Here is a 26,769-nt window from a genome sequence, read left to right on the forward strand (position 1 = left end):
CTGAACCGCCTTTTATGTTTAAGCATCCATCATAACTACTGGAGGCAGCGCATAAAATTGTTTTGTTGAAGACCTCGCCGAAGGTTCACATTTTTGTTTTCTCTTGCCATGTAGGCTGTGCTTGTTAACCATTATAATACGGGTCTAGTAGTTATGTGGCTAGTCAGAATTAGTTAATGTTTAATTTTAATTTGGAGTTAATATTGTTATTTTGTTGTCGTATTGTGATTTGAGCTAGAATAAATAAGATGGCAAGCATACATGGGGACCGGGTAGTCTTGATTAAGAATTCAGCCCGCAAGTGACAGAAGGAGAGTTAGAAGAATTTTTTGAAGAAGTAGGAAAGCTGGTGGTTAAAAAGTTTGGGCGGGATTCAGTAACATCAGAACTACAAGGTCAGCATACTGTGTCTTTCCCAATTGAGACTAATCCTGGGAGGCTTCAAAGAAAAATGGATCCCAGCTAGTTGCTAGATAGTCCAGTAGAGGTGCGAAGAATTCTTTTCGCAGCCCTAAACTTGAAATTAGAAGAGGATGTGGTTGAACGAAAACCCCACCTATTGCCTTTTTTCAGTGGGGACCTAAGGCTAAGAGGGGGCAAGGTAGGTTTTGAGGGGTGGAAATATGATGTTGACGGTTTGTCAAAAGATTAAAGTCATGCTCCTGGGATGCCCTAGATAGGATGGTACGGAGATCATTGAGGGGGGAGGCTGGGCAGATTGCTTTAAGCATAGGGCCAGAGGCCTCTACCAAGGATATTGGCCATATAAACTAGAGGGTTCTACAGAACTGTGGAAAGCCGGGCCACACTATTACAGCAATTGGATTGCACCCGGCAGACAGTGGGGGAACCAATAGCAATGTACAGTACCCGGCTACAATTGTTGGTAGTGGTGCAGTTTCAGGGGGATGCAAAAGATGAGACATTTGATGGACAACAACAGTGAAGGGGGCATCGATACAAGAGTGTGTATGATTTCGATTTTGATGGGGTGGTGCGGATTGTCCGGGCCATGGAACAGGCGATAAAACTTGAATTAATAGAGAGAGTAGAAAGATTGGAGTTGGGAGGAAACACAGCAGGAATAAGAGTTGACCAACGTCAAAGGGGCCTTTGTTTGTCAGATAAAAATGTCAGAGTTAAAAATGTCAAAGGTTAAAATGTCAGGGGTAAAAATGTCAGAGGTAAAAATGTCAAAGGTTAAAATGCCAGAGGTAAAAATGTAAGAGGTTAAAAATATCAGCGGTAAAAATGTCATTTTGGGCCGATTTAGGTGTGGGGGCGAGGGACATTTTGTCTGGGAGTGTGCATTAATACCACCTCAACCCTGCAGGCCCCCCCAACCCAGAATCTACCCCCACATACACCCCCAGCCGATCCCCATCCCGCAAATTATGGCAAAATCAAGGAGAGTAATGCCTCTAAAACGGCAGGGGCCACCACACTTGGGCAAACAGTAGGTTCCAACTCAGATGTTCCTCCCCCCCCCCCAAAAAAAAAAACCTGGAGCTCCCCCAAAAGAGATTTTAAATCGGTTGGTAGGGAGAACCAATGAAAGTAAACCTATAACACAAGGTCAAAGGTGCCATATGCTTGTTAGATACTAGGTCCAGGGTGTCTACACTGTCAAAAAGCTTTTAGCTTCTTTCCTGTCCCCCTTAGAGATATTGGAAATCTTTGTTTCCTTACTCCCCAATAAACTATAACTTAGTCGTAGTACCCAAAGCGATGTCAATTCCAGAAGGGCTTGTTATTGAACCCAGAATTGTGACGGTAGATATAAGGCCCGACAAGATGGCCAGACCATACCTATTTTGATACAAAACCCCACAGAGTCACCCCTATAGGTGTCTCACCATGCCAAATTTGGGGAAGTGTATTTATGCCAACCGTTAGAATCCGTCCAGATGCAAGAGACCACCACCACCATAAGGCCAACCAGGCAGAAGAAGAAGATGCATGGTGATTGAATGGCCGATCAACTAGATTTTTCAGGCTTTCCTGCCCCGGAAGAATTCTTTGATAAGAGTTAAGTCCGTAGTCTCAGAATATCCACATGTATTAAGCGCTTTCTCTATTGAGAACATAATACAATCATAGAGCACCGCATTCCTGTCACGATCCCCAGCCAGTTAGGAAGCGATATAGGCATATCAGCCCTTCCCAGTACGAAGAGGTACGCAACCATATACAGGAGATGTAAAAAGGTTAGGGAAGGTCATTAGTCAGCTAGCCATCCATGGTTTCAAGTTAAAGCCATCATAATGTTACAAGTGCCAAAAGTGCATATCCTTTTGAAATAGGGGATAGCAACTGACCATAGTAAGACGGCAGCTATTGCGAATTGGCCCACACCGCGAAAAAAGAAGTACATGCATTTATGGGGTAAACTAATTATTACAGGAAGTTCGTCCCCAATTTTGCCCGGTAAGTGTGTCCCTGCACGAGTTCTTTGGAGGACCTTGTAAGGGTATAAGAAGGAAAGGACCATCTATCCCTCTGCTCATTATCATGCCCCTGCGCGAGTTATTTGAAGGACCTTGTAAGGGTAAAAGAAGGAAAGACCATCTATCCCTCTGCTCATCATCATGCCCCTGCACAAGTTATTTGGAGGACCTCGTAAGGGTAAAAGAATGAAAGACCATCTATCCCTCTGCTCATTATTATGCCCCTGCACGATTTATTTGGAGGACCTCGTAAGAATCAAAGAAGGAAAGGACCATCTATCCCTCTGCTCATTATCATGCCCCTGCACGAGTTATTTGGAGGACCTCGTAAGGGTAAAAGAAGGAAAGACCATCTATCCCTCTGCTCATTATCATGCCCCTGCACAAGTTATTTGGAGGACTTCGTAAGGGTACAAGAATGAAAGACCATCTATCCCTCTGCTCATTATCATGCCCCTGCACAAGTTATTTGGAGGACCTCATAAGGGTAAAAGAAGGAAAGGACCATCTATCCCTCTGTTCATTATCATGCCCCTGCACGAGTTATTTGGAGGACCTCGTAAGGGTAAAAGAAGGAAAGGACCATCTATCCCTCTGCTCATCGTCATGCCCCTGCACGAGTTATTTGAAGGACCTCGTAAGAATAGAAGAAGGAAAGACCATCTATCCCTCTGCTCATTATCATGCCCCTGCACAAGTTATTTGGAGGACCTCGTAAGGGTAAAAGAAGGAAAGACCATCTATCCCTCTGCTCATTATCATGCCCCTGCACAAGTTATTTGGAAGACCTCGTAAGGGTAAAAGAATGAAAGACCATCTATCTCTCTGCTCATTATCATGCCCCTGCACAAGTTATTTGGAGGACCTCGTAAGGGTAAAAGAATGAAAGACCATCTATCTCTCTGCTCATTATCATGCCCCTGCACAAGTTATTTGGAGGACCTCGTAAGGGTAAAAGAATGAAAGACCATCTATCTCTCTGCTCATTATCATGCCCCTGCACGAGTAATTTGGAGGACCTCGTAAGAATAAAAGAAGGAAAGACCATCTATCCCTTTGCTCATTATCATGCGCCTGCACAAGTTATTTGAAGGACCTCGTAAGAATAGAAGAAGGAAAGACCAACTATCCCTCTGCTCATTATTATGCCCCTGCACAAGTTATTTGGAGGACCTCGTAAGGGTAAAAGAAGGAAAGACCATCTATCCCTCTGCTCATTATTATGCCCCTGCACGATTTATTTGGAGGACCTCGTAAGAATCAAAGAAGGAAAGGACCATCTATCCCTCTGCTCATTATCATGCCCCTGCACGAGTTATTTGAAGGACCTCGTAAGAATAGAAGAAGGAAAGACCATCTATCCCTCTGCTCATTATCATGCCCCTGCACAAGTTATTTGGAGGACCTCGTAAGGGTAAAAGAAGGAAAGACCATCTATCCCTCTGCTCATTATCATGCCCCTGCACAAGTTATTTGGAAGACCTCGTAAGGGTAAAAGAATGAAAGACCATCTATCCATCTGCTCATTATCATGCCCCTGCACAAGTAATTTGGAGGACCTCGTAAGGGTAAAAGAAGGAAAGACCATCTATCCCTCTGCTCATTATCATGCCCCTGCACAAGTTATTTGGAGGACCTCGTAAGGGTAAAAGAAGGAAAGACCATCTATCCCTCTGCTCATTATCATGCCCCTGCACAAGTTATTTGGAGGACCTCGTAAGGGTAAAAGAATGAAAGACCATCTATCCATCTGCTCATTATCATGCCCCTGCACAAGTTATTTGATGGACCTCGTAAGGGTAAAAGATGGAAAGACCATCTATCCCTCTGCTCATTATCATGCCCCTGCACGAGTTATTTGGAGGACCTCGTAAGGGTAAAAGAATGAAAGACCATCTATCTCTCTGCTCATTATCATGCCCCTGCACGAGTAATTTGGAGGACCTCGTAAGAATAAAAGAAGGAAAGACCATCTATCCCTTTGCTCATTATCATGCCCCTGCACAAGTTATTTGAAGGACCTCGTAAGAATAGAAGAAGGAAAGACCAACTATCCCTCTGCTCATTATTATGCCCCTGCACAAGTTATTTGGAGGACCTCGTAAGGGTAAAAGAAGGAAAGACCATCTATCCCTCTGCTCATTATCATGCCCCTGCACGAGTTATTTGATGGACCTCGTAAGGGTAAAAGATGGAAAGACCATCTATCCCTCTGCTCATTATCATGCCCCTGCACGAGTTATTTGGAGGACCTCGTAAGGGTAAAAGAATGAAAGACCATCTATCTCTCTGCTCATTATCATGCCCCTGCACGAGTAATTTGGAGGACCTCGTAAGAATAAAAGAAGGAAAGACCATCTATCCCTTTGCTCATTATCATGCCCCTGCACAAGTTATTTGAAGGACCTCGTAAGAATAGAAGAAGGAAAGACCAACTATCCCTCTGCTCATTATTATGCCCCTGCACGATTTATTTGGAGGACCTCGTAAGAATCAAAGAAGGAAAGGACCATCTATCCCTCTGCTCATTATCATGCCCCTGCACGAGTTATTTGAAGGACCTCGTAAGAATAGAAGAAGGAAAGACCATCTATCCCTCTGCTCATTATCATGCCCCTGCACAAGTTATTTGGAGGACCTCGTAAGGGTAAAAGAATGAAAGACCATCTATCCATCTGCTCATTATCATGCCCCTGCACAAGTTATTTGATGGACCTCGTAAGGGTAAAAGATGGAAAGACCATCTATCCCTCTGCTCATTATCATGCCCCTGCACGAGTTATTTGGAGGACCTCGTAAGGGTAAAAGAATGAAAGACCATCTATCTCTCTGCTCATTATCATGCCCCTGCACGAGTAATTTGGAGGACCTCGTAAGAATAAAAGAAGGAAAGACCATCTATCCCTTTGCTCATTATCATGCCCCTGCACAAGTTATTTGAAGGACCTCGTAAGAATAGAAGAAGGAAAGACCAACTATCCCTCTGCTCATTATTATGCCCCTGCACAAGTTATTTGGAGGACCTCGTAAGGGTAAAAGAAGGAAAGACCATCTATCCCTCTGCTCATTATTATGCCCCTGCACGATTTATTTGGAGGACCTCGTAAGAATCAAAGAAGGAAAGGACCATCTATCCCTCTGCTCATTATCATGCCCCTGCACGAGTTATTTGAAGGACCTCGTAAGAATAGAAGAAGGAAAGACCATCTATCCCTCTGCTCATTATCATGCCCCTGCACAAGTTATTTGGAGGACCTCGTAAGGGTAAAAGAAGGAAAGACCATCTATCCCTCTGCTCATTATCATACCCCTGCACAAGTTATTTGGAAGACCTCGTAAGGGTAAAAGAATGAAAGACCATCTATCCATCTGCTCATTATCATGCCCCTGCACAAGTAATTTGGAGGACCTCGTAAGGGTAAAAGAAGGAAAGACCATCTATCCCTCTGCTCATTATCATGCCCCTGCACAAGTTATTTGGAGGACCTCGTAAGGGTAAAAGAAGGAAAGACCATCTATCCCTCTGCTCATTATCATGCCCCTGCACAAGTTATTTGGAGGACCTCGTAAGGGTAAAAGAATGAAAGGACCATCTATCCCTCTGCTCATTATCATGCCCCTGCACGAGTTATTTGGAGGACCTCGTAAGGGTAAAAAAAGGAAAGACCATCTATCTCTCTGCTCATTATCATGCCCCTGCACAAGTTATTTGGAGGACCTCGTAAGGGTAAAAGAAGGAAAGACCATCTATCCCTCTGCTCATTATCATGCCCCTGCACAAGTTATTTGGAGGACCTCGTAAGGGTAAAAGAAGGAAAGACCATCTATCCCTCTGCTCATTATCATGCCCCTGCACAAGTTATTTGGAGGACCTCGTAAGGGTAAAAGAATGAAAGACCATCTATCCCTCTGCTCATTATCATGCCCCTGCACAAGTTATTTGGAGGACCTCGTAAGGGTAAAAGAATGAAAGGACCATCTATCCCTCTGCTCATTATCATGCCCCTGCACGAGTTATTTGGAGGACCTCGTAAGGGTAAAAAAAGGAAAGACCATCTATCTCTCTGCTCATTATCATGTCCCTGCACAAGTTATTTGGAGGACCTCGTAAGGGTAAAAGAAGGAAAGACCATCTTTCTCTCTGCTCATTATCATGCCCCTGCACGAGTTATTTGGAGGACCTCATAAGGGTAAAAGAATGAAAGACCATCTATCCCTCTGTTCATTATCATGCCCCTGCACGAGTTATTTGGAGGACCTTGTAAGGGTAAAAGAATGAAAGACCAACTATCCCTCTGCTCATTATTATGCCCCTGCACGAGTTATTTGGAGGACCTCGTAAGGGTAAAAGAAGGAAAGACCATCTATCCCTCTACTCATTATCATGCCCCTGCACAAGTTATTTGGAGGACCTCGTAAGGGTAAAAGAATGAAAGACCATCTATCTCTCTGCTCATTATCATGCCCCTGCACAAGTTATTTGGAGGACCTTGGGAGGACCTTGTAAGGGTAAAAGAATGAAAGACCATCTATCTCTCTACTCATTATCATGCCTGCTTGGTGCCAAATCTCAATATTTCTTGTCCGGCAGCAACTGTACAGACTTCCAACAGCTACCACTGCTAACCAATGTTGTTTAATCCTGTCAGCTACTGACATCTCAATATTTCCTTTCCGGCGGCAACTGTACAGACTTCCAACAGCTACCACTGCTAATCAATGTTGTTTAACCCTGTCAGCTATTGACATCTACATATTTCCTTTCTGGCATCAACTGTACAGACTTCCAACAGCTACCACTGCTAACCAATGTTGTTTAAACCTGTCAGTTACTGACATTTCAATATTTCCTTTCCGGGGGCAACTGTACAGACTTCCAACAGCTACCACTGCTAACCAATGTTGTTTAACCCTATCAACTATTGACATCTACATATTTCCTTTCTGGCAGCAACTCTACAGACTTCCAACAGCTACCACTGCTAACCAATGTTGTTTAACCCTGTCAGCTACTGACATCTCAATATTTCCTTTCTGGCAGCAACTGTACAGACTTCCAACAGCTACCAATGCTAACCAATGTTGTTTAACCTTGTCAGACAACAGCTACCACTGCTAACCAATGTTGTTTAACCTTGTCAGACAACAGCTACCACTGCTAACCAATGTTGTTTAACCCTGTCAGCTACTGACATCTAGATGTTAAGGCTTTACGTTGAATTGTGTATTTTTAATTATAAGAAAGGATAGGGACATAATGTAGAATTGACGATAGCAAATATCAATAAATTTCCTGCCCAAAGATATTATTGCTTTGTTGGGCCATGAACCAAAACACTTTACAACCCCAGGTCAATTCTTTTAGCTAAAGAATGGCATGTATATACTTACTCAGAGACGTAAAAGGGATATAATTTAAAATTAAGTAACTGACAATGGGAAATATGCCCTTTGACAACCCCAGGTCAATTATTTATACCAAAGACCGGAATGTTTATGAGAACAAATTCTTAATCAGAGACTTAGAAAGGGATATGAATTAACATTTTAAAATTGACAATGGGAAATATATAGATTAATGTTTTGCCTAGGGACATAAATGTGTTGCTGGACCATCAACCCAGACATTTCACAACCCTACGTCAATTATTTATACCAAAGACCGGAATGTTTATGAGAACAAATTCTTAATCAGAGATTTAGAAAGGGATATGAATTAACATTTTAAAATTGACAATGGGAAATATGTAGATTAATGTCTTGCCCAAGGACATAAATGTGTTGCTGGACCATGAGCCCAGACATTTCTCAACTGAAGGTCCATTCTTTTAGCTATAGAATCGCACGTTTATAAATCAGAGACTTAGAAAGCCATATAATTGACAATAATGAATTTGACAATGGGAAATATATAGATTAATAACTTGCCCAAGGACATAAATGCTTTGCTTGACCATGAACTCAGACACTTCACAACTCCAGGTAAATTATTTTAGCCATAGAATGGCATTTTTATATGAAAAAATATGTAATTATTCAGAGTCTTAAAAAGGAATATAATTGACAATAATAAAATTGACAATGGGAAATATATAGCTTAATGTCTTGCCCAAGGACATAACTGCTTTGCTGTACTATATACCCAGACATTTCTCAACTGAAGGTCCATTCTTGTAGCTATAGAATGGCATTTTTATAATATATGTATTTAGAGACTTAGAAAGGGATATAATTGACAATAATGAAATTGACAATGGGAAATGTATAGATTAATGTCTTGCCCAAGGACATAAATGCTTTGCTTGACCGTGAACCCAGACTTCACAACCCCAGGTCAATTCTTTTACCTATTGAATGGCATGTTTATTAATCAGAGACGTAAAAGGGATATAATTTGAAATAAAGTAACTGACGATGGGAAATATATAGATAAATGTCTTGCCCAAGGACATAAATGCTTTGCTGGACCATGAACTCAGACACTTCACAACCCTAGGTAAATTGTTTATACCAAAGAATGGCACGTGTATGCCTAATCAGGGACGTAAAAAGGGATATAATTTGAAATAAAGTAACTGACGATGGGAAATATATAGATTAATGTCTTGCCAAAGGACACAAATGCTTTGCTGGACCAAGAACCCAGACACTTCACAACCCAAGGTCAATTTTTTTAGCCATAGAATGGCATTCTTATATGAAAAAAAATATATATGTAAACTGAATTGGAGACTAGGGAAGTGACATTCCGCGGCATTGTGGAACTAGGAAACCACATCATGTAAAACATTGGAATATGGACGTAATGTGATATGGAAGTAGGTAATGGGAAAGAGGCTAGAATGTGAATATAGGTCATAATGAACATTTTAGGAAGACAAATGGAACATTTCTTGTTCAATGTTAACCATCCATATATAAAATGTTGTCAACAATGAACCTCTTGCCATGGAAGCAACACTATAGAATCCACGTAAGATAAGAGCTATACAAGGACATCAAATAATAATGGTACAAATGATGGAAACTAATAAGTGAATAGACTGTCAAGAAACGGTACCTGTTGGGAAGGCAGACGAAGTGGTGAATCTGGTGGTGAATCTGGTGTGAATGAGGCGGGAAAGGCAGGAATGCTGGCAGTGAATCTGGTGTGAATGAGGCGGGAAAGGCAGGAATGCTGGCAGTGAATCTGGTGTGAATGCGGCGGGAAAGGCAGGAATGCTGGCGGTGAATCTGGTGTGAATGCGGCGGGAAAGGCAGGAATGCTGGCGGTGAATCTGGTGTGAATGCGGCGGGAAAGGCAGGAATGCAGGATTGCTGGCGATGAATCTGGTGTCAATCTGGTGTGAATCTGGTGTGAATGCGGCGAGAAAGGCAGGAATGCTGATGGTGAATCTGGTGTGAATGCGGCGGGAAAGGCAGGAAGGCAGGAATGCTGGTGTGAATCTGGTGTGAATCTGGTGTGAATGCGGCGAGAAAGGCAGGAATGCTGATGGTGAATCTGGTGTGAATGCGGCGGGAAAGGCAGGAATGCTGATGGTGAATCTGGTGTGAATGCGGTGGGAAAGGCAGGAATGCTGATGGTGAATCTGGTGTGAATGCGGCGGGAAAGGCAGGAATGCTGGCGGTGAATCTGGTGTGAATGAGGCGGGAAAGGCAGGAATGCTGATGGTGAATCTGGTGTGAATGAGGCGGGAAAGGCAGGAATGCTGATGGTGAATCTGGTGTGAATGCGGCGGGAAAGGCAGGAATGCTGATGGTGAACCTGGTGTGAATGCGGCGGGAAAGGCAGGAATGCAGGAATTCTGGCAGTGAATATGGTGTGAATTAGGCAGCAAGGCAGGAATACAGGTTTTACAGATGAATTTAGAATATGTTGTATACTGGGAGTCCTTGTATGATGGTAGCTCTTATTTCACGTCTGCCTGGTGGAGAATACCCAAAAATATATTGTATTCACAATTGTATTCTCTACGTTGCAGTTATGAACATTTTAAACAAGTCTTAGATTTTGTTTTTCCACTTCATATACTATTTAAAGGTAATACAAAGTTTTGCTATGGGGTTATGGTTATGGTGACTTTGGTTCAAATGAACCTATTGGAAGCATATGCGATCCTACAATATTCAGTGATCATTGTTGCTGTTGAAATCGAGCCTAAAGTTATGAAATTGTAAATAATAAACTCTTTATGTTGTATAGTTCCCTCTCAAGGTCAAGATATTATTTAAGCTATGAAACAATATTTCTTGACTCAAATCGACCGATTAGCTTTTCTCGTTTGGAAATTATATATCACAACTACATATTCTGAAATTTTCATGGTCGCAGCTACCATTGTACGGCCGTAGGCGCTATTTGAAATTTATCAAAATTTACTGGGAGCACCGGTAAATTTTTATATTCAATTTTTCTCGAAAGCAGAAGTGTTTTAGGGGCTTAATTTTCTAGTGCTTATAATACATCCACAGGGGCATCCAAATATATCAAAATTGTAAAGAATCACTATCCACCCAATTTTATCTCCAAAAACTTTGTATTACCTTTAACATTCACCCATGATTATTGAAGGAAAGAAATTGTTAGCAATAGGTCTAAAATGACTGAAAGTTTCTAGAATACTATCATTAATGTTTAGTTTTAAAAATGTCAACATCAAAGTTCATCGATCTCATTATTATCTTTTTAAATTACATGAGATTAATTTATGATCATGGTAAAATATCATGAAAGAATCCTTGTTCAATGGTGAACCAACCTATACCACTTGGTAAGGCAATTTCTTTTACAATTCAAAAGCTGCGATATACCTATCACACATATTGTTATTTTAGTTGTATAGCTTTCTTCAGTGGATATGAACCAATACCCTTGGCAATCCATGATATTACCATCAGTGTTGAAAATGCAGATATCTCATGAATCTATTTTCAGAATATTGATTGAGTTACTTACTGGGCCTCAGTCCGATTGAACTTCTGGCTCAGCATGGATCCCATCTGTGAAATAAGAACATAACAGTAAGTCAACTATATTACTTTGGGCAATACGTTATGTATTATTTGAGGCAGTTAATATTGTTTGTGCTCATCATCTTTTTGTTGGAATCTGAATTATTTATTCATTATTTATTAATATCCACCAGCAGCACAGGCTGAGTGGTCGGCTTACAACCATAATACTGCAATATATGTTTAAACTGAGATGTATAATTAGGCCCTTTTCTCACAATTCTCTGGTCACTTCTCTTGCTCTTTGTCTTCTTTTCTCCATTTCATTTCCTTCCCTTTCCTCTTTCTGTTTTCTATCCTTTCAATACCTAATATATTTCTTCCAATCCTTCTCTTCTAATTATTCTCTGGACTTCCCTCTGTCCATCATATCATCTCTTTCTCCCTTTTCAGTTCTTTGATTTGCCCTATGGCCTTATCACTCAATTTTCCTCAGTATTTTGACAAACATGATAATACAATAACCATGTGATAATTTCATGTATTTACCTTAGTTGTTTTGGGGTCACTGAACAGTGCTTGTTTTATTAGCAGATGGATTTTCTTGTCTTTTTTACATTCATCTCCATTCTGCTAAAAAGTGGTACTACATATTTTGCCTAGTAAAATAATACTCTTTCTAGTAAAGCAAAGAAATTACAATTCATTATGATTTATTATATATACCTCACTTAAGAAACCAAGCAATCCGATTGGTCGAAATTGCAGTTGTGATTTTAGCCATTCCCGTAAAGAAACAAAAGACCAATTAATGGTCCAAGAAAATCCCAAAATCCAAATCCCAGCAAAATTCCAGTAACCGGGAAAATAATATAATCTTGGTGCTATACCCATTGGTTTACGTGTTAAAATGTTCTTTGAGCAAGCGCGGACACCATACAGTTTGTTGTCTTGTCTGTGGTTCCAAACTGATCAAAAATTTCAGTCATTTTTCGTTAGTGATAAACAGACAGCTTCTTAGATTTTCTGTCATGTTTTAACCAAGCTTTACTCGATGAAACGATAAGGTAAGAATTCTTGGTAGATTTTTGTTTGAATATGGCATATAAAAAGGATATCGACTGCTTTAATATTTGAGGTCTGGCTGGTTTTATAATTATATGCTATCGGGAACTCGCTCAGATCCTGCCACGACTCCTCGGCGCGCCACCCACCTAGGTGCGCCTCGGTAATGGCAGGATGCGCAAGTTCCCTTGAGTGTATAAAACCAGCCGGGCCTCTCAAAGCAGTCAATATCTCTATACTATTGTATTTATTTGTTTAAGTCGTCAATTTACATTTTCAGCTTGATTTCTGGGTAAAATCAACAGGTCAGGTGACAGAGCTTTATTACCATGTCACAATTCGGCATACCACTCTTTTCTAATTTTTTTGTTTGAGAAAGTCATTTTTTAATCCTATTTTATCTTTCCAACCATATAAGACTCCAAGATGTTTGCAAAATGTAAGATAATCACATCTTTCCTGAGCAAAAGTTTTTTGTGAGATGGTTCAGTTTGAGAACTGTGTCGCCTATAGTCTCTGTCACAGTCCACGCACTTAATACAATGCACAGTGGTGGAACGATACCGGCTGCACAGGGATACGGGATATGTAATCTCTTGTGTGCACAGAGCATGACTGATGCATTTTCTTCAATTCCAATAGGGTCCATTTAGCTCCAAACGTTTTGATATGGATCAGTTGAATATTTTTTTTCAACATTTTTATCGTGTACATAAATGTTTCATCATAAGTATATATTGTGACTCATCTTTTTTGCATTCTCTTTTTGTTCTACTTTCCATTTTCATTTACCTATTGAAATCAAATTCTTGATTCATTTCCTCAGTGCGTGAAGCCATTTGTTGTTGTTGTCAATAATTGGACCATCAGAATATACTGAAGTTGTGCAAAATACAAACTTTCTTATTGGCAATGATTCTACTTCTATTTTATGCAATATACTTACAGTGCTGGGTGCAGTATTGAAGAACGTAGTTCCTTGTTCCATCTCTGCTACACTGTAGGCCTTTGAGTGTTATAGCCTGGCAGCGTGGCCTTCGTCGATTCACCATTTCCAGTATCCTAGTATGATGAAAATACATGTAAGATATATAATACACTTAATATACTTACTCAAATGATCAAGACAAATGAATGATTAAAATATTTCAGTTATATTTCAGTAATCTGTTCACAATGATGATAACATGAAATATCAAAATATAAAATTAGGTTATATTATTATCAAAGTGTACCGATGCAAAAATCATATATGTTTTAAGTAAATGTAATACATGGGACTTTAACAAATCCATTACTCTTTAATAATTCTTTGAACAGTTTTTAATTAGTTTTCTAAATGTTTGTATGGTATATGTTCATTTTGTGATTACTGCATTGGTAATTCATATTCTTAATTTGCCTATTAATTTCATGAGATCTCTTGACTTATGCATCAAGAAATAATTGACACTCTGCTCCTAAAATCTAAATAATGTATATAAAAGAAACCAAATATGGTGAACGTGCATTTGCATGTCTGTGGAATGATTAAACTGATCATTCAGATTTCAAAATATTTCAAAATACATGTATAAGCTGAAAAACTTGCTTGATGAGAAATATGTAAACCATAATTTATGTCATTCTTTTTTGCATCAATTTTTTTGAGCACTTTCTACATAATGTTACTTTATGAGCTACCAATATTGTTATGATTATTATGTAGGTCTTTTAAGTGTGGTCTTTCAATTCGGTTTTGAAGGTGTTGTTGTAGTATGTCTAGAAGTTTCAGTTATCCATTTCAAGGAAGTTATGATCGTTTTTGTAAGACCTAACAGATGACAAGCAATTGCAAAGATAGCACAATCAATAGCATCGATACACAATAGGCACATGCTAGTCACCATCATAAAATGCACATGTGCATTTTATGATATAGATCTTTCATTCTGTCTCATCAATTCTTGATGAAGTTACCTCTTTACACGTTTTAGATTGACTTTTAATTAAACTTTGTAGTATTAATTTTGAGTACAAGAAGCAAAATCGTTGCTAACTGATTATATGGCAATGATTAATTCTCATGTTTAAAAAATGAACTTCCACCTTGTGCTGTTGATCATGTTATGATCATATGACATCCCTCTCATTTGCTCTAAGTACTGAATTATTAAGTCAACTTAAATTAATTTTGTTCTTCCCATACTTTTATTGATATTTGTACATTTATATTACAAATTTTGCAATATATTATACTTTTGTAATGTTTTTTAATGGAAAAGTGTTAGATCTCATATGTTTATATGAACAAGGCCCTAAAGGATAACAGTGTAAAAAAATCACTGACTAATCAGTATGATAAAACAAAACCATATGAATAACTCATTTTTTTAATTAAAAGTAAATATTAAAAAAAGATTTTCATGGAACTGCAATTACTTCATCCACTTAGGATGTTTTAATCATTATAACGCGAGGTGCACTGTAGGAAACAAAACCCAGTATTACATTTTTTACTAAATAATGTTTTACCCTTTCAACTGTTCGATTATATATTATTAAGATAAGCAACAAACACTAAATATGAATTCTACGATTTTCTGAAGAAAGAAACAATTCTGAAAATCTATCGCTTAAAGGTAAAGACCAGTATTGGTAACGCCCCAATTTCAAAAAATGAAATGGAAGCTCTCATTACCAATCATGTGAAAGAATATGTTTTGACTAATACATGATGATAAAAAATTTGCCGGGAAACCGCCTACTAATTCATATATTTGGTAAATTTGTTTCTCTCATGGTCCTGTGAGAGATATAGGGTAGTCCCATATACATCTTTCTGTGTATAGTGCTTGTAACTTTACGAAGAATGGGCCAAATTTCTTATCATTTTGATGATTCCAGAACCTTGCAGATGCTAGATGCTAGATGATCAACCTTTTCTGATCGATTCCACAATGTTTCTTTCACAATTCAATCGCATGACCATAACTTAAAATAAAAGAATGGACCATTTGAATTTATGTGATATGACCCCTTTTCTTCTAGTAAAGCAGGAGAATTATTGTGACAACTTGCCACAACATGTTTAGGGGACAGATATGCTTATTCTCCTTGGATGTTGTTTGTAATAAAGCCTTAGAAGACAATCTTAACTTGTAGTTCTGAAATGCACACAAAGATTATGGGATATTCAACCAACAATTCCATACAATTTCCATCAAGATCTGTTGACTACTTTTAAAATCTCGTATGTCTGTTGAGAAACCCCCTATTGGGTTATATGGTTTTGCCCGACCCTATTGTTTGAGTACTCACTCTTCCGGCATATAAAGGTCGCGGTGCTGGTAGCACACGCGGGAGAGGTGTCTGGTCTTTCTTTTGCACCTCTCCCCGGTCCTCGTTCTACAGAGGCACCGGTGCGCTACCAGCGCCCATGGCCCCACGTTCACGTTCACCGCGGCGGGCGGCCCATTGTGATCAGGATACTCCATCAATAATTGACTGCAAAGAGAAGAGAAAAACCGAGTGATCATTTGTAAATCATATAAGGACTGTACTGTTTTTATGAGATAATAATTGTAGCATACATTCTTAGACGAGCAAGTTCTAGATTTCTTTAATTGATATATGCTTGTTATGTTATTCGGTTCCTCAATATAATGTTTACATTTCGGGGGCGGATCTAGCTTTTTGCCAGGGGGGGGGGGGGGGGGGGGGGGGGGGGTTGACTAATTTTTTTTTCCAAAAATCGCGCCGTTTTACTTTTTTTTCATTTTCACTTGGCCTCCCAAGGGGAGGGGGGGGGGGAGGGTAAAACGCCGAAACACCCCCCCCCCTAGATCCGCCCCTGCATTTAGATTACTACATACATGCATTCCTTTTAGTCACAACATATTTAACTTTCTAATTTTTGTTTGTAATTGTTCACGTATGTGCAATACTCTTGAAACGCCCAATCCCCCCATCCCCTTCCTAGAAATAAGCCTCCTATGCATCGACACGAGTAATGATGAATCATTCGCAATAAATCTATCGATCAAGGCAGACTTCCTATATGATGCATGATGTGCAGATTTGTGATGCATATTTATATTTCTTTTTTATTGTATTGCGTTCGAAACTTTGCAGATTTCCCCATTTTTAATTTTAAAAAGTTCGTTTCAAATACGTAAGTTTTTGTTAAGTGACTCGTTCTTACTCCTTGCAATAATTTAGAAATATGAGAATTCGAGGCACTCCTGATTACCCAAAGCCACCGGCACTCGGCTATAACAGTAACCATGGATTAATGAAATATATGAGTTTTGTACACGTATATGTAGACCCCAAATTTAATATGCTGGTCCTTCGAGCACATACATGTACATGTATAGCTGTGCGCAAATATTCCATTATTATCAGTAGTTTAAGTTTGTATAATGTATATGCATGTACTTACGATATAAACAGCAAATGGCAAACCTGTATATGGAAGATAACAAGATAATGGATAATCAATATTATATTTTTCAAAAAAATAAATTCATGATAGTTTCAATTATTTATTTATATATATATATATATATATATATATATATATATACCATGTTTCAAAAATGTTTGTATACATATTATTCTAGTAAGGAATGTATTGTCAATCTGTTATTGTTTTATTTACTTTTTTCTGGCATTTTAGGGATTGGGGACTGACCAGACGTAGAATAAAGTCATGTCAGTTGTCGTTTGTCAAGTTAAGCCACGTTCCGTCTTTATAACAACAATAATATATGAGATTTGTAAGGCGTCGAATCTACTTAAAATCAATTTTTCAAGGCGTACTTGTGTCCTCCCCCCCCCCCCTAAAAATGAAATCACCTGAAAAGCATCTGCATATGACAATGAAGTATAGAAATAAAAACAATTATTTGGTGAAAACCATGGTGAAAACCAAACTTCGGCTAATGCAATATCGATTTGTTTATTATTTTGTTTGGTCACAACAGTGCGACGATGAATGAAAAGTACATATCAACGAAGAGAAGACAGTGATGATAATACACAGAGAGAAGGGGGAATAAAGATAAGAAAAAAAGTGATCAATTTTGTGCGTATATTCGTGGACGTGTGTGTGTGAGTGTGAGGGAGCGGCAGGTTCAGTCTGATATACCAACATGTCTTTAAACTATATGATACGAGTCAGTAATAATGTCATGATAATCATTGATATAATGATCACATTGACCTGTTGCCAATCAATATGTCATGATATGTCACACAGCCATATCAGTAACCATACGGATTAGTGAAATATATGGGTTTTGTACACGTACAATATGTAAACGACAAATTTAATATGCTGGTCCTTCGAGCACATACATGTACATGTATAGCTGTGCGCAAATATTCCATTATTATCAGTAGTTTAAGTTTGTATAATGTATATGCATGTACTTACGATATAAACAGCAAATGGCAAACCTGTATATGGAAGATAACAAGATAATGGATAATCAATATTATATTTTCCAAAGAAATAAATTCATGTAAGTTTTAATTATTCAACATTCATTTCTATACATATGTATTGTCAATCTGTTATTGTTTTATTTACTTTTTTCGGCATTTTAGAGATTGGGGACTGACCAGACGTAGAATATTGTCATATGTCAGTTGTTGTTTGTCAAGTCAAGCCACGGTCTGTCTTTATTAACTAAATTGTAATATTGTTTTAATAAGCTGCAGATATATTCCCTTCCCTTTTCCTTGTCTTTTGTAGTTAATTGTGAGTATCGGTTCATGAATCCCTGTAATCTCCCTTTCCCTGTTTTAGCGTGTATTTCTATTTTATAAACTTTAATTTTGTTAATTATATCATTTGTAGTTTAAGGAGCATATCCAAAACAAGCTCTGCTTTTCCATAGGCTCCGCCACTATATCTCTTATAAGTTCAACTTAATGGACAACATTCTGAATAGTGTGTAGCGGTATTGTATGTACATGTATATTATAATCATTTTCAATATGTTGTTACACTGTTTGTAAAATGAGATATTATGGAAACCAATAAACTATCTATCTATCTTATAATGATAACAATAATAATAGTATATGAGATTTGTAAGGCGTCGAATCTACTTAAAATCAATTTTTCAAGGCGTACTTGTGTCCTCCCCCCTAAAAATGAAATCACCTGAAAAGCATCTGCATATGACAATGAAGTATAGAAATAAAAACAATTATTTGGTAAAAACCATGGTGAAAACCAAACTTCGGCTAATGCAATATCGATTTGTTTATTATTTTGTTTAGTCACAACAGTGCGACGATGAATGAAAAGTACATATCAACGAAGAGAAGACAGTGATGATAATACACAGAGAGAAGGGGGAATAAGGATAAGAAAAAAAGTGATCAATTTTGTGCGTATATTCGTGGACGTGTGTGTGTGAGTGTGAGGGAGAGGGGCGGCAGGTACGTTCAGTCTGATATACCAACATGTCTTTAAACTATATGATACGAGTAGGTCATAGAGTTTTGCACATGAATTAAATTTGTTCTGTCGATTCTAGGACAACTGCCCCCACCCCCGAAAAGAATCTGCTTTTTTTCAAAACCAACTCATCATGGTAGACTTCACCTTTGATGAAAAGGGGGGTTATTTTCGGGGGATAATAATTGTCCACGGAGCAGTAATTTTGTTACGGTTCTGCCGTGTACACGCATATACTCTTTCATGCCAATATATATTATTGTGCATGCACTCGCACAAGGAAAGCTAGCTTGGTATACTCTCATCCTACCATTTCCTCCCCTTGAGTATTGTCTAATAATAAGGCACATTGCAGCCACTTTAGAATACCTCATCACCAAAGTAGACCAGACGTTCGTAGATTAACCAACGCTTCACCAATGAAGCTAAATCTACACTTAAGTTTCTTAGCTAGGCTAGGTAAAACTAATCCTAACCAGGGAGGTGATAGAGAAGGAGTGGAAAATCTTGTAGTTTACTCAAACACCTGCTTGAGTTCTATGCTCCGAGCCGCTCTTCCACTGCTTGGAAATTACGGAGGCCAGGCACCAGTTTTACATTTACTAAATTACCGGCAAAATTTCAGGATAAATTATAAACTTTATATGGGAGTTGTATTGGGAATAATGCATCTTTTTTTTCTTCTAAATGTGGTACTCCGCCCTTCCTATAACAATATTTGTGTGCCAGAGTTGGTAACAGAACAATTAGATCCCGATAAACCTCGATATTTTAGGATAATCCGATTATTTTTGCATGTTTTAATGTCCCGTCATTTAATCCATGATTTACAATCTTCGATACCTTTGCTAATGCGTGTTTTTTGTATTTTGCAGTTGGATAAAAAGTATGAAATTACAAAAGTTTGTGTTCGCTTGTTCAACTCATTACACATTCAAAATTGATGAGAAATCATGTAAAAGAACAGCGAACATTTGCTGAGATACCATTTTGTGATGTGGGAATTCTAAATCCTGGTATTTCATGCGCTAGTCTTTAATCTCACCACCTCGTCAACAGTTGCAGATTAGCGCATAGCTTTTCGGCGGCTTGGAGCATGGGGTCAAAGGAGAGCGGCTTGATTCCACTCCTTCTCGATCACCTCCCTGCCCTTACTTTAACCCTAGGCGGCGGAAGTTCATGAACATAAATCCTCTTGCAATGGTGGCGTATTATGAAGTTAAGTCTCACAGGGTATATCAATACCCTGCCAAAACACATAGTATGCTGTTGCAATATTTAAAATGATTTGAAAAACAGTTGGTATTGCAAATAATTCACTTTGAAACATCTTCAAATTATGACACCATTCAACGTAACCACATCACTTGACTTCATTATATAACTTATCAATGCTCACAATCATATACAAAAAAAATGAATGGTTGTTGCGCAAAGTTCATCATAGAATGCTTTCTCTTCTAAGTTTTAAATGATAAATAACCAGATATAACTAACGTGTTGACAAGAAATTATTTATTTGGGTGTTGTATGATATAGGCCTACGAGATAATTAAGAAGCTATCGAATGGCCAGTAAGAATAACCGGGGAAGAAAAGAAAAAGGACGATGAACATTATGCGATTTGCGTTCATCAGTTCGCAAATGCATCTATATACAACTACAACTACCACAGACAACTACGACAACCACCCTCTAGGACAACTACCCCCCCCCCCCCCGATTGATAATTATTACCCTAATTGGTTATTGTCAGAGGGTAGTAGTTACCATAGATGGATATGTCAAGGAGGTATAATTATGTACTAATACGTTTTTTTTTGCTCCCGAAAATTTGAAAAACGCGCCGGCCAAAAATTCGCTCAGTGGGGGGGGGGGGGGGGGGGGGGGGGGGGGGGGGGGTAGTGAGCACCTTTTTTTTTTTTATCCTCAAAAAAATTTCAATTTGCACCCCCCCCCCAAAAAAAAAGGTAAAAATCACGTGATTTTACATGATTTTTTTCTCAAGGGGGGGGGGCCGGCCCCCCCCCCCTGGATCCGCCACTGTCCTAGGGGGTAGCTGTCCGGGAGTAGTTGTCCTAGAGGGTGGTTGCCCTCTGGGGTAGTTGTCCTAGAGGTGGTTATCCTAGGGTGGTTGTCCAGGGGTAGATGTCCGGATACGGACTGCTTGCTACTATACCGGTAAACGTAGACAAATATTGCTTAACAAAAAAATAAACACGGTAACAACAATATGTACTTTTGTACAACATATCCATATCATTATGATTATGGTCCAACATAACTAATAATATGCACAGTCAATAAAAGTTTTAACGAAACATCAAGAGATAGAAATATATTATGTGTACTTACTCTCACGATAGCAAAAATCAGAATGAGCGGGAAACTGTTTCCTACCAGAAAATCTTTTCAGGAGAGCCTTTGTCTATGTTTCTTTGGCATTCAATTCTTAATCTGTTGGTATTTAGCTGTTAAGAAATGGGTTTAGGTTGTGATTAGCGTTCTTCTAGTTCAGGGCGAGCCAGAACAATGCGAAGTTCAAAAGCCTCTTTATAACGACACCCCTAATAGACACCATTCTATTGTCATTTTCAAAGGGCGGGCAAGATCATTGTACGGTTCATTGGACGATGTGGGTCTGCGGGATGGAATGGTTTAGTCTAGGAGCCTGTCATTTCGTGATCAAGCCCATAACTTTAATAGAGATTTATGAAGAGTACACATTTAATAGTAACAAAATAAGTGTGAATCGGAAAATATTCTCAACAAAATTAAACGCGATAATACCATTTAAAAAAACTACCTACTCGTAGATAAACTTGCTTGAAATTCCTTTTTTTTTTTGCCATCATGGTTCATTTTTGGGGTTGCACAAGGTTGGCAGCTGAATCCAAAATTACTTAGACCATCAAAGTCATTGACAAAAAAGTTGTCATCCTAACATAAATTATCAAGGCCCCCGAAGCAAACCCAAGCAAACCCCCATCTAGCCCATGCACAAAACTCTGTCAAAGGAAACTGTATGACATTTACCCCAAAACGAAAACCTGAACGAAACTTTCCGTCGGGAGGGGTTGTCAGACCACCATAAAATGTTGTGGTGGTCTGACATACATCATTAATACATGTATACCATGATTGTGAGTCAAAAAAGGTTTACAACTAGAAAATTGTTAATTATTAAAAAAAAAAATCATCTATGAACAGTAAATTATTATACATCTTATGAAAGAGCGTTTTATCCCAAATCCTTTGGTATCATTTTGTGTGGTATAATTATGTTCACGCTTGGATGAACAGGAGGCATTGTTTGCGAGAGTGCAAAAATCGACTTGCGCCAAAGTGATGCCTACAGTATGTGATATGTTGGGATTAAAGTGAGATAATGAAAATTGAATTTATCAATTAATGATCATATGCATTACATAATGCCTTTGCAGAAGCAAAGTCACACAACACACACACACACACACGCGCGCGCACACACAAATGTTCGTTGATATTACATTGTGTGGCATGATTGTTAGGTATGTTTTGGATCTGCAATGACCGAATTGAACCCAACTCCCAATTCTTTTATTCAAACGTCACATATGCAATTTGGCGCAAGTCGATTTTTGCACTCTCGCAAACAATGCCTCCTGTTCATCCAAGCCTGAACACATACCACACAAAAATGATACTAAACGATTCGGGATAAAACACTCTTTCATAGGATGTATACTAAAAAAAAGAGTAGGAAGCATTTGCAACTTTAGAACCACATTAGTCGCATTGTTAGGCATTTCCTGGAGTAATATGACGTAAAATGGCTTTCTCCTACCCACTCCAAGAGTAGGGATCTTTTGCAATTTGAGAACCACATATGGCGCATTAATGTCCAACGGCACTTCCTGGAAAAAACGAGGCATTCTGATTGGTTAGAAGTTAGAGAAAAGTGATCTGTCACATCGTGAGACGTTGTATATGCTTCGTTGCTGCACCATGCACAATGCACAATATTATCTCGAGTGTATAAACTGTATTGTTATTAGGGGCGTCGCTAGACCTTTTTCAGTGGGGGAAGGGGGATGTAGAGGCCACCAATTACCGACAAATATATTAATGCCAATGTCCCAATGTCTACAACTCTAACCCTATAAGCCAGGGGCCAGGAACTAAGTTATTTTCAGTTCCCTCCCCCTTCCGTGCGAAGCGCGGAGGCTTTGACACTTCATTAAATCATTAGAGAAAGAAGACGATTCGTCCTACCGTTCCCGCCTCTATTTTGTTTCGTCCCTCCCGCGCGAAGCGCAAAAGCTATGACGCTTCATTTAATTATCAGAGAAATTATCAGACGATTCGTTGTACTGTTTTCGTTTCTTAATCCTTGTCTAAATTCAGTTTTCTCCCTCCCACGCGAAGCTTTGACGTTTCATTAAATCATTAGAAAGAAAGAAGACGATTCGTTGTACCGTTCTTTACTCTTAATCCTTGTCTGTATTCAGTTTCCCTCCTCCTGCGCGGAAGCTTTGACGTTTCGTTAAATAATTACTGTTAATCCTTGTATGAATTCATTTTCGCCCATCCCGCGCAAATCGCGGAAGCTTTTACATTTCGTTTAATGATTACTCTTAATCCTTGTCTGAATTCATTTTCGCCCTTCACTTGACAATTCATTACATTATTAGAGAAAGAAGACGATTTGTTGTACTGTTTTCGTTTCCTAGTCCTTGTCTGAATTCAGTTTGCCCCCCTCCCGCGCAAAGCGCTGAAGCTTTGATGTTTCATTAAATTATTAGAGAAAGAAGACAATTCGTTGTACCGACTCTCAATCAATGTCTGAATTTATAAAAAAGTTTGTTTTTTCCGATAAAAAGTCACAGTTCGTAAGGGAAAATAATTGCCAGCCGACCGACATGATACATCTCACCGACTTCAAACTTCTGCACTGATAAAGTACACGAGGATCGAGCAAGAATACCGACACAGCTGACCCGACACAGCAACTATGCGCATCTATCTTGCCCCCTCGACGTGGTGACTCCACCCAAATTTCCCTCTCGTTCAGGCTCTTCGCCTCCCCCTCTCTCTCTTCTCTTCCATCCCCGTTTCTTTTGTGTCCTTTTCTCTTCGTTTTTCCTTTTCTCTTTTTCTATCTTTTCTTTCATTTCCTTTCTTTCCTCTTCTTCCTCTTTTTCTTTTTTCTCTTTCTTTGTTCTCTTCTCTTTCCTTTCTTTTCCTTTCTTTTTTCTTCTTTCCTTTCCTCTCATCTTCCCCCTCCCCCTTTCCTCATTTTCCAGACAGCAGCGCAATTTTACCGCCAATATCCTGACGGTGGGGGGGAGCCTTGCCCCCCCCCCCCCCCCGCCAAAAAAAGAGAGAGAAAGAAAAAGAAGGGAAGGGAAAGAGGAGAGAAAGGGAAAGAAAGAAAAGGAAGAAGAAAGAAGGAGATCGGGGGGTGGGGGCGAAAGGGCCTTGCCTCCCAGGCTGTTGCCTCCTCCCCCCCCCCCCCCCATCAACAAAATATGAGAGAAGGAAGGAAAGGGAAAGAAAAAAAGAAAAAGAGAAGATAAAGGGAAGGGGAAAAAAAGAGGAAGAAAAAAGAAAAGTAGAGGGATATCAGTTGCAATGTTCCCGCCAACAACGTGTGGATCGGGGGGTCGAAAGGCCCTTGCCCCCCCCCCAATAACATATACAAGAGAGAGAGAGAGAAGGAAAGAGGAGAGAAAGGGAAAGAAAAAAAGTGAAAGAAGAAAGGTAAGGAAGATCAGTTGCGATTTTTTCCGCCAACAAGGTGTACATCTGGGGGGGGGGGGGGGGCTTCCCCATCCACCCTTGAGTGACTTACAAATGTTGCTGAAATGACTTAAGTTTCCCAGATTTTTCCACAGTTTTTAGTAAATTATACTTTTTTATGCGTTTGTTGGAAATGGCAGATTCCCAAATTTACAGTCTTGCAAGAAATATACTTAGAGGCGAAATGACGGGGCTATAGTATAGTGAACTGTCTGCGTCACAAATTTTTTGTGATTAAATTCCTAAAACCCCTGAGCTTCCGGGGGCGCTGTCCCTGGATTCTACCTTAAGCAGGCCCCTGCGTGGTCATTTTACGATAATTTAATGCCTAAAACCCCTGAGATTCTGGGGGCTCAGCCCCTGTACCCCCACGCCAATTGGTGTCCAACCAGTGTCACAAAATAATAAGGTATCAGAGAAATGCTCATCTGACCGTAATTAAACGCCTAAAACCCTGAGCTTCCGGGGTTTCTGCCCCCTGGACCAATCAAGGGCCCTAAGGCGGGCCCCTGGATACTTATCTGCCTTAATTAAGTGCCTAAAACCCTTGAGCTTCCGGGGCTCCGCCCCCTGGACCCCACGTCAATTAGTAACCTGCCAGTGTCACAAAATAATAAGGTATCAGAGAATGCTCATCTGACCGTAATTAAACGCCTAAAACCCCTGAGCTTCCGGGGGTTCTGCCCCCTGGACCCAATCAAGGGCCCTAAGGTGGGCCACTGGATACTTATCTGCCTTAATTAAATGCCTAAAACCCTTGAGCTTCCGGGGGCTCCGCCCCCTGGACCCCACGTCAATTAGTAACCTGCCAGTGTCACAAAATAATAAGGTATCAGAAAAAATGCTCATCTGACCGTAATTTAACGCCTAAAACCCCTGAGCTTCCGGAGGTTCTGCCCCCTGGACCCAATCAAGGGCCCTAAGGCGTGCCCCTGGATACTTATCTGCCTTAATTTAATGCCTAAAACCCTTGAGCTTCCGGGGACTCCGTCCCCTGGACCCCACGTCAATAAGTGACCTGCCAGTGGCACGAAAGAATAAGGTATCAACTATGCTCATCTGACCGTAATTAAATGCCTAAAACCCCTGAACTTCCAGTGGCTCAGCCTTCTAGACCCCACCTAGGGCCCTAAGGTGTCCCCTGGATGCTCATTTTAAGGTAATTTATTGCCTAAAACTCCAGAGTTTCTGGGAGCTCCGCCCCCTGGACCTCACGCCAATTAGTGTCCTACCAGTATCACAAAATAAGGTATTAAAATATGTTCATCTGACCGTAATTAAATGCCTAAAATCCCCGAGTTTCCGGGGCCTCCGCCCCCTCGACCCCACCACGGGTTCTAAGACGGGCCCTGACTGCTTATCTGACCGTTATAAAATGCGTAACCCCCCCCCCCCCAGCTTCTGTGGGCTCCACCCCCCTGGACCCCACGCCAATTAGTGTCGTGCCAGTGTCACAAATAGGGTAGAAAAATATGCTCTTCTAACCGTAATTAAATTGCCTAAAACCCCTGCGTTTCCGAGGGCTCTGCCCCCTTGACCCCACATAGGGCCATAAGGCGGGCCCCAAGATGCCTATTTGAACATAATTTAATGCCTGAAACCCCTGAGCTTCCTGGGGCTCCGCCCCTCGACCCGACCAGGGGCCTAAAACGGGCCCTGAATAATATCTGACCGTTATAAAATGCCTCAAATCCCTGAGTTTCAGGGGGCTTATCACCCTGGACCCCACGCCAATTAGTGACCTGCCAGTGTCATGAATAAGGTATCAAAATATGCTCATCTGACTGTCATTTAATGTCCATACCCCCTGAGCATCCCGTGTCTGCGCCCTTGATCCCCGCCGGGTTTTGCCCCCTATACCCACGCCAATTTATGCTACGCTCTACCTGATCGTACATACTTAAGCCTCCCCCCACCCACTTTTAATAACGTTCAGCGGGGCCAGCATGTAAGAGTGGGGTAATGTGGATATTTATTTCTGCCCCCACCCCCAATATTTTTGCTCATTACGCCATTGCTGGTCACCATTACATACCAATATTTGGCTCGCATAATTTCAAATTTAGGCCC

At 39.9% G+C, this 26,769-nt stretch overlaps 1 protein-coding gene across 1 annotated transcript; it reads right to left on the reverse strand.

The window, feature by feature from the left end:
- Positions 1–10,292: 10,292 nt before the first annotated feature.
- Positions 10,293–17,900, reverse strand: LOC105442405. Its single transcript, XM_030993579.1, has 6 exons — positions 17,884–17,900; positions 16,888–16,910; positions 15,765–15,950; positions 13,411–13,526; positions 11,404–11,447; positions 10,293–10,372 (listed from the first exon to the last, which is right to left on the reverse strand). The coding sequence occupies exons 3-5, from the start codon at positions 15,938–15,940 to the stop codon at positions 11,410–11,412; spliced, it is 330 nt and encodes a 109-aa protein (XP_030849439.1). The 5' UTR covers positions 15,941–15,950; positions 16,888–16,910; positions 17,884–17,900; the 3' UTR covers positions 10,293–10,372; positions 11,404–11,409.
- Positions 17,901–26,769: the final 8,869 nt, after the last annotated feature.

Source organism: Strongylocentrotus purpuratus, unplaced genomic scaffold, assembly GCF_000002235.5.
Source record: "Strongylocentrotus purpuratus isolate Spur 01 unplaced genomic scaffold, Spur_5.0 spur5_scaffold_20, whole genome shotgun sequence".
NCBI classification, from domain to species: domain Eukaryota; kingdom Metazoa; phylum Echinodermata; class Echinoidea; order Camarodonta; family Strongylocentrotidae; genus Strongylocentrotus; species Strongylocentrotus purpuratus.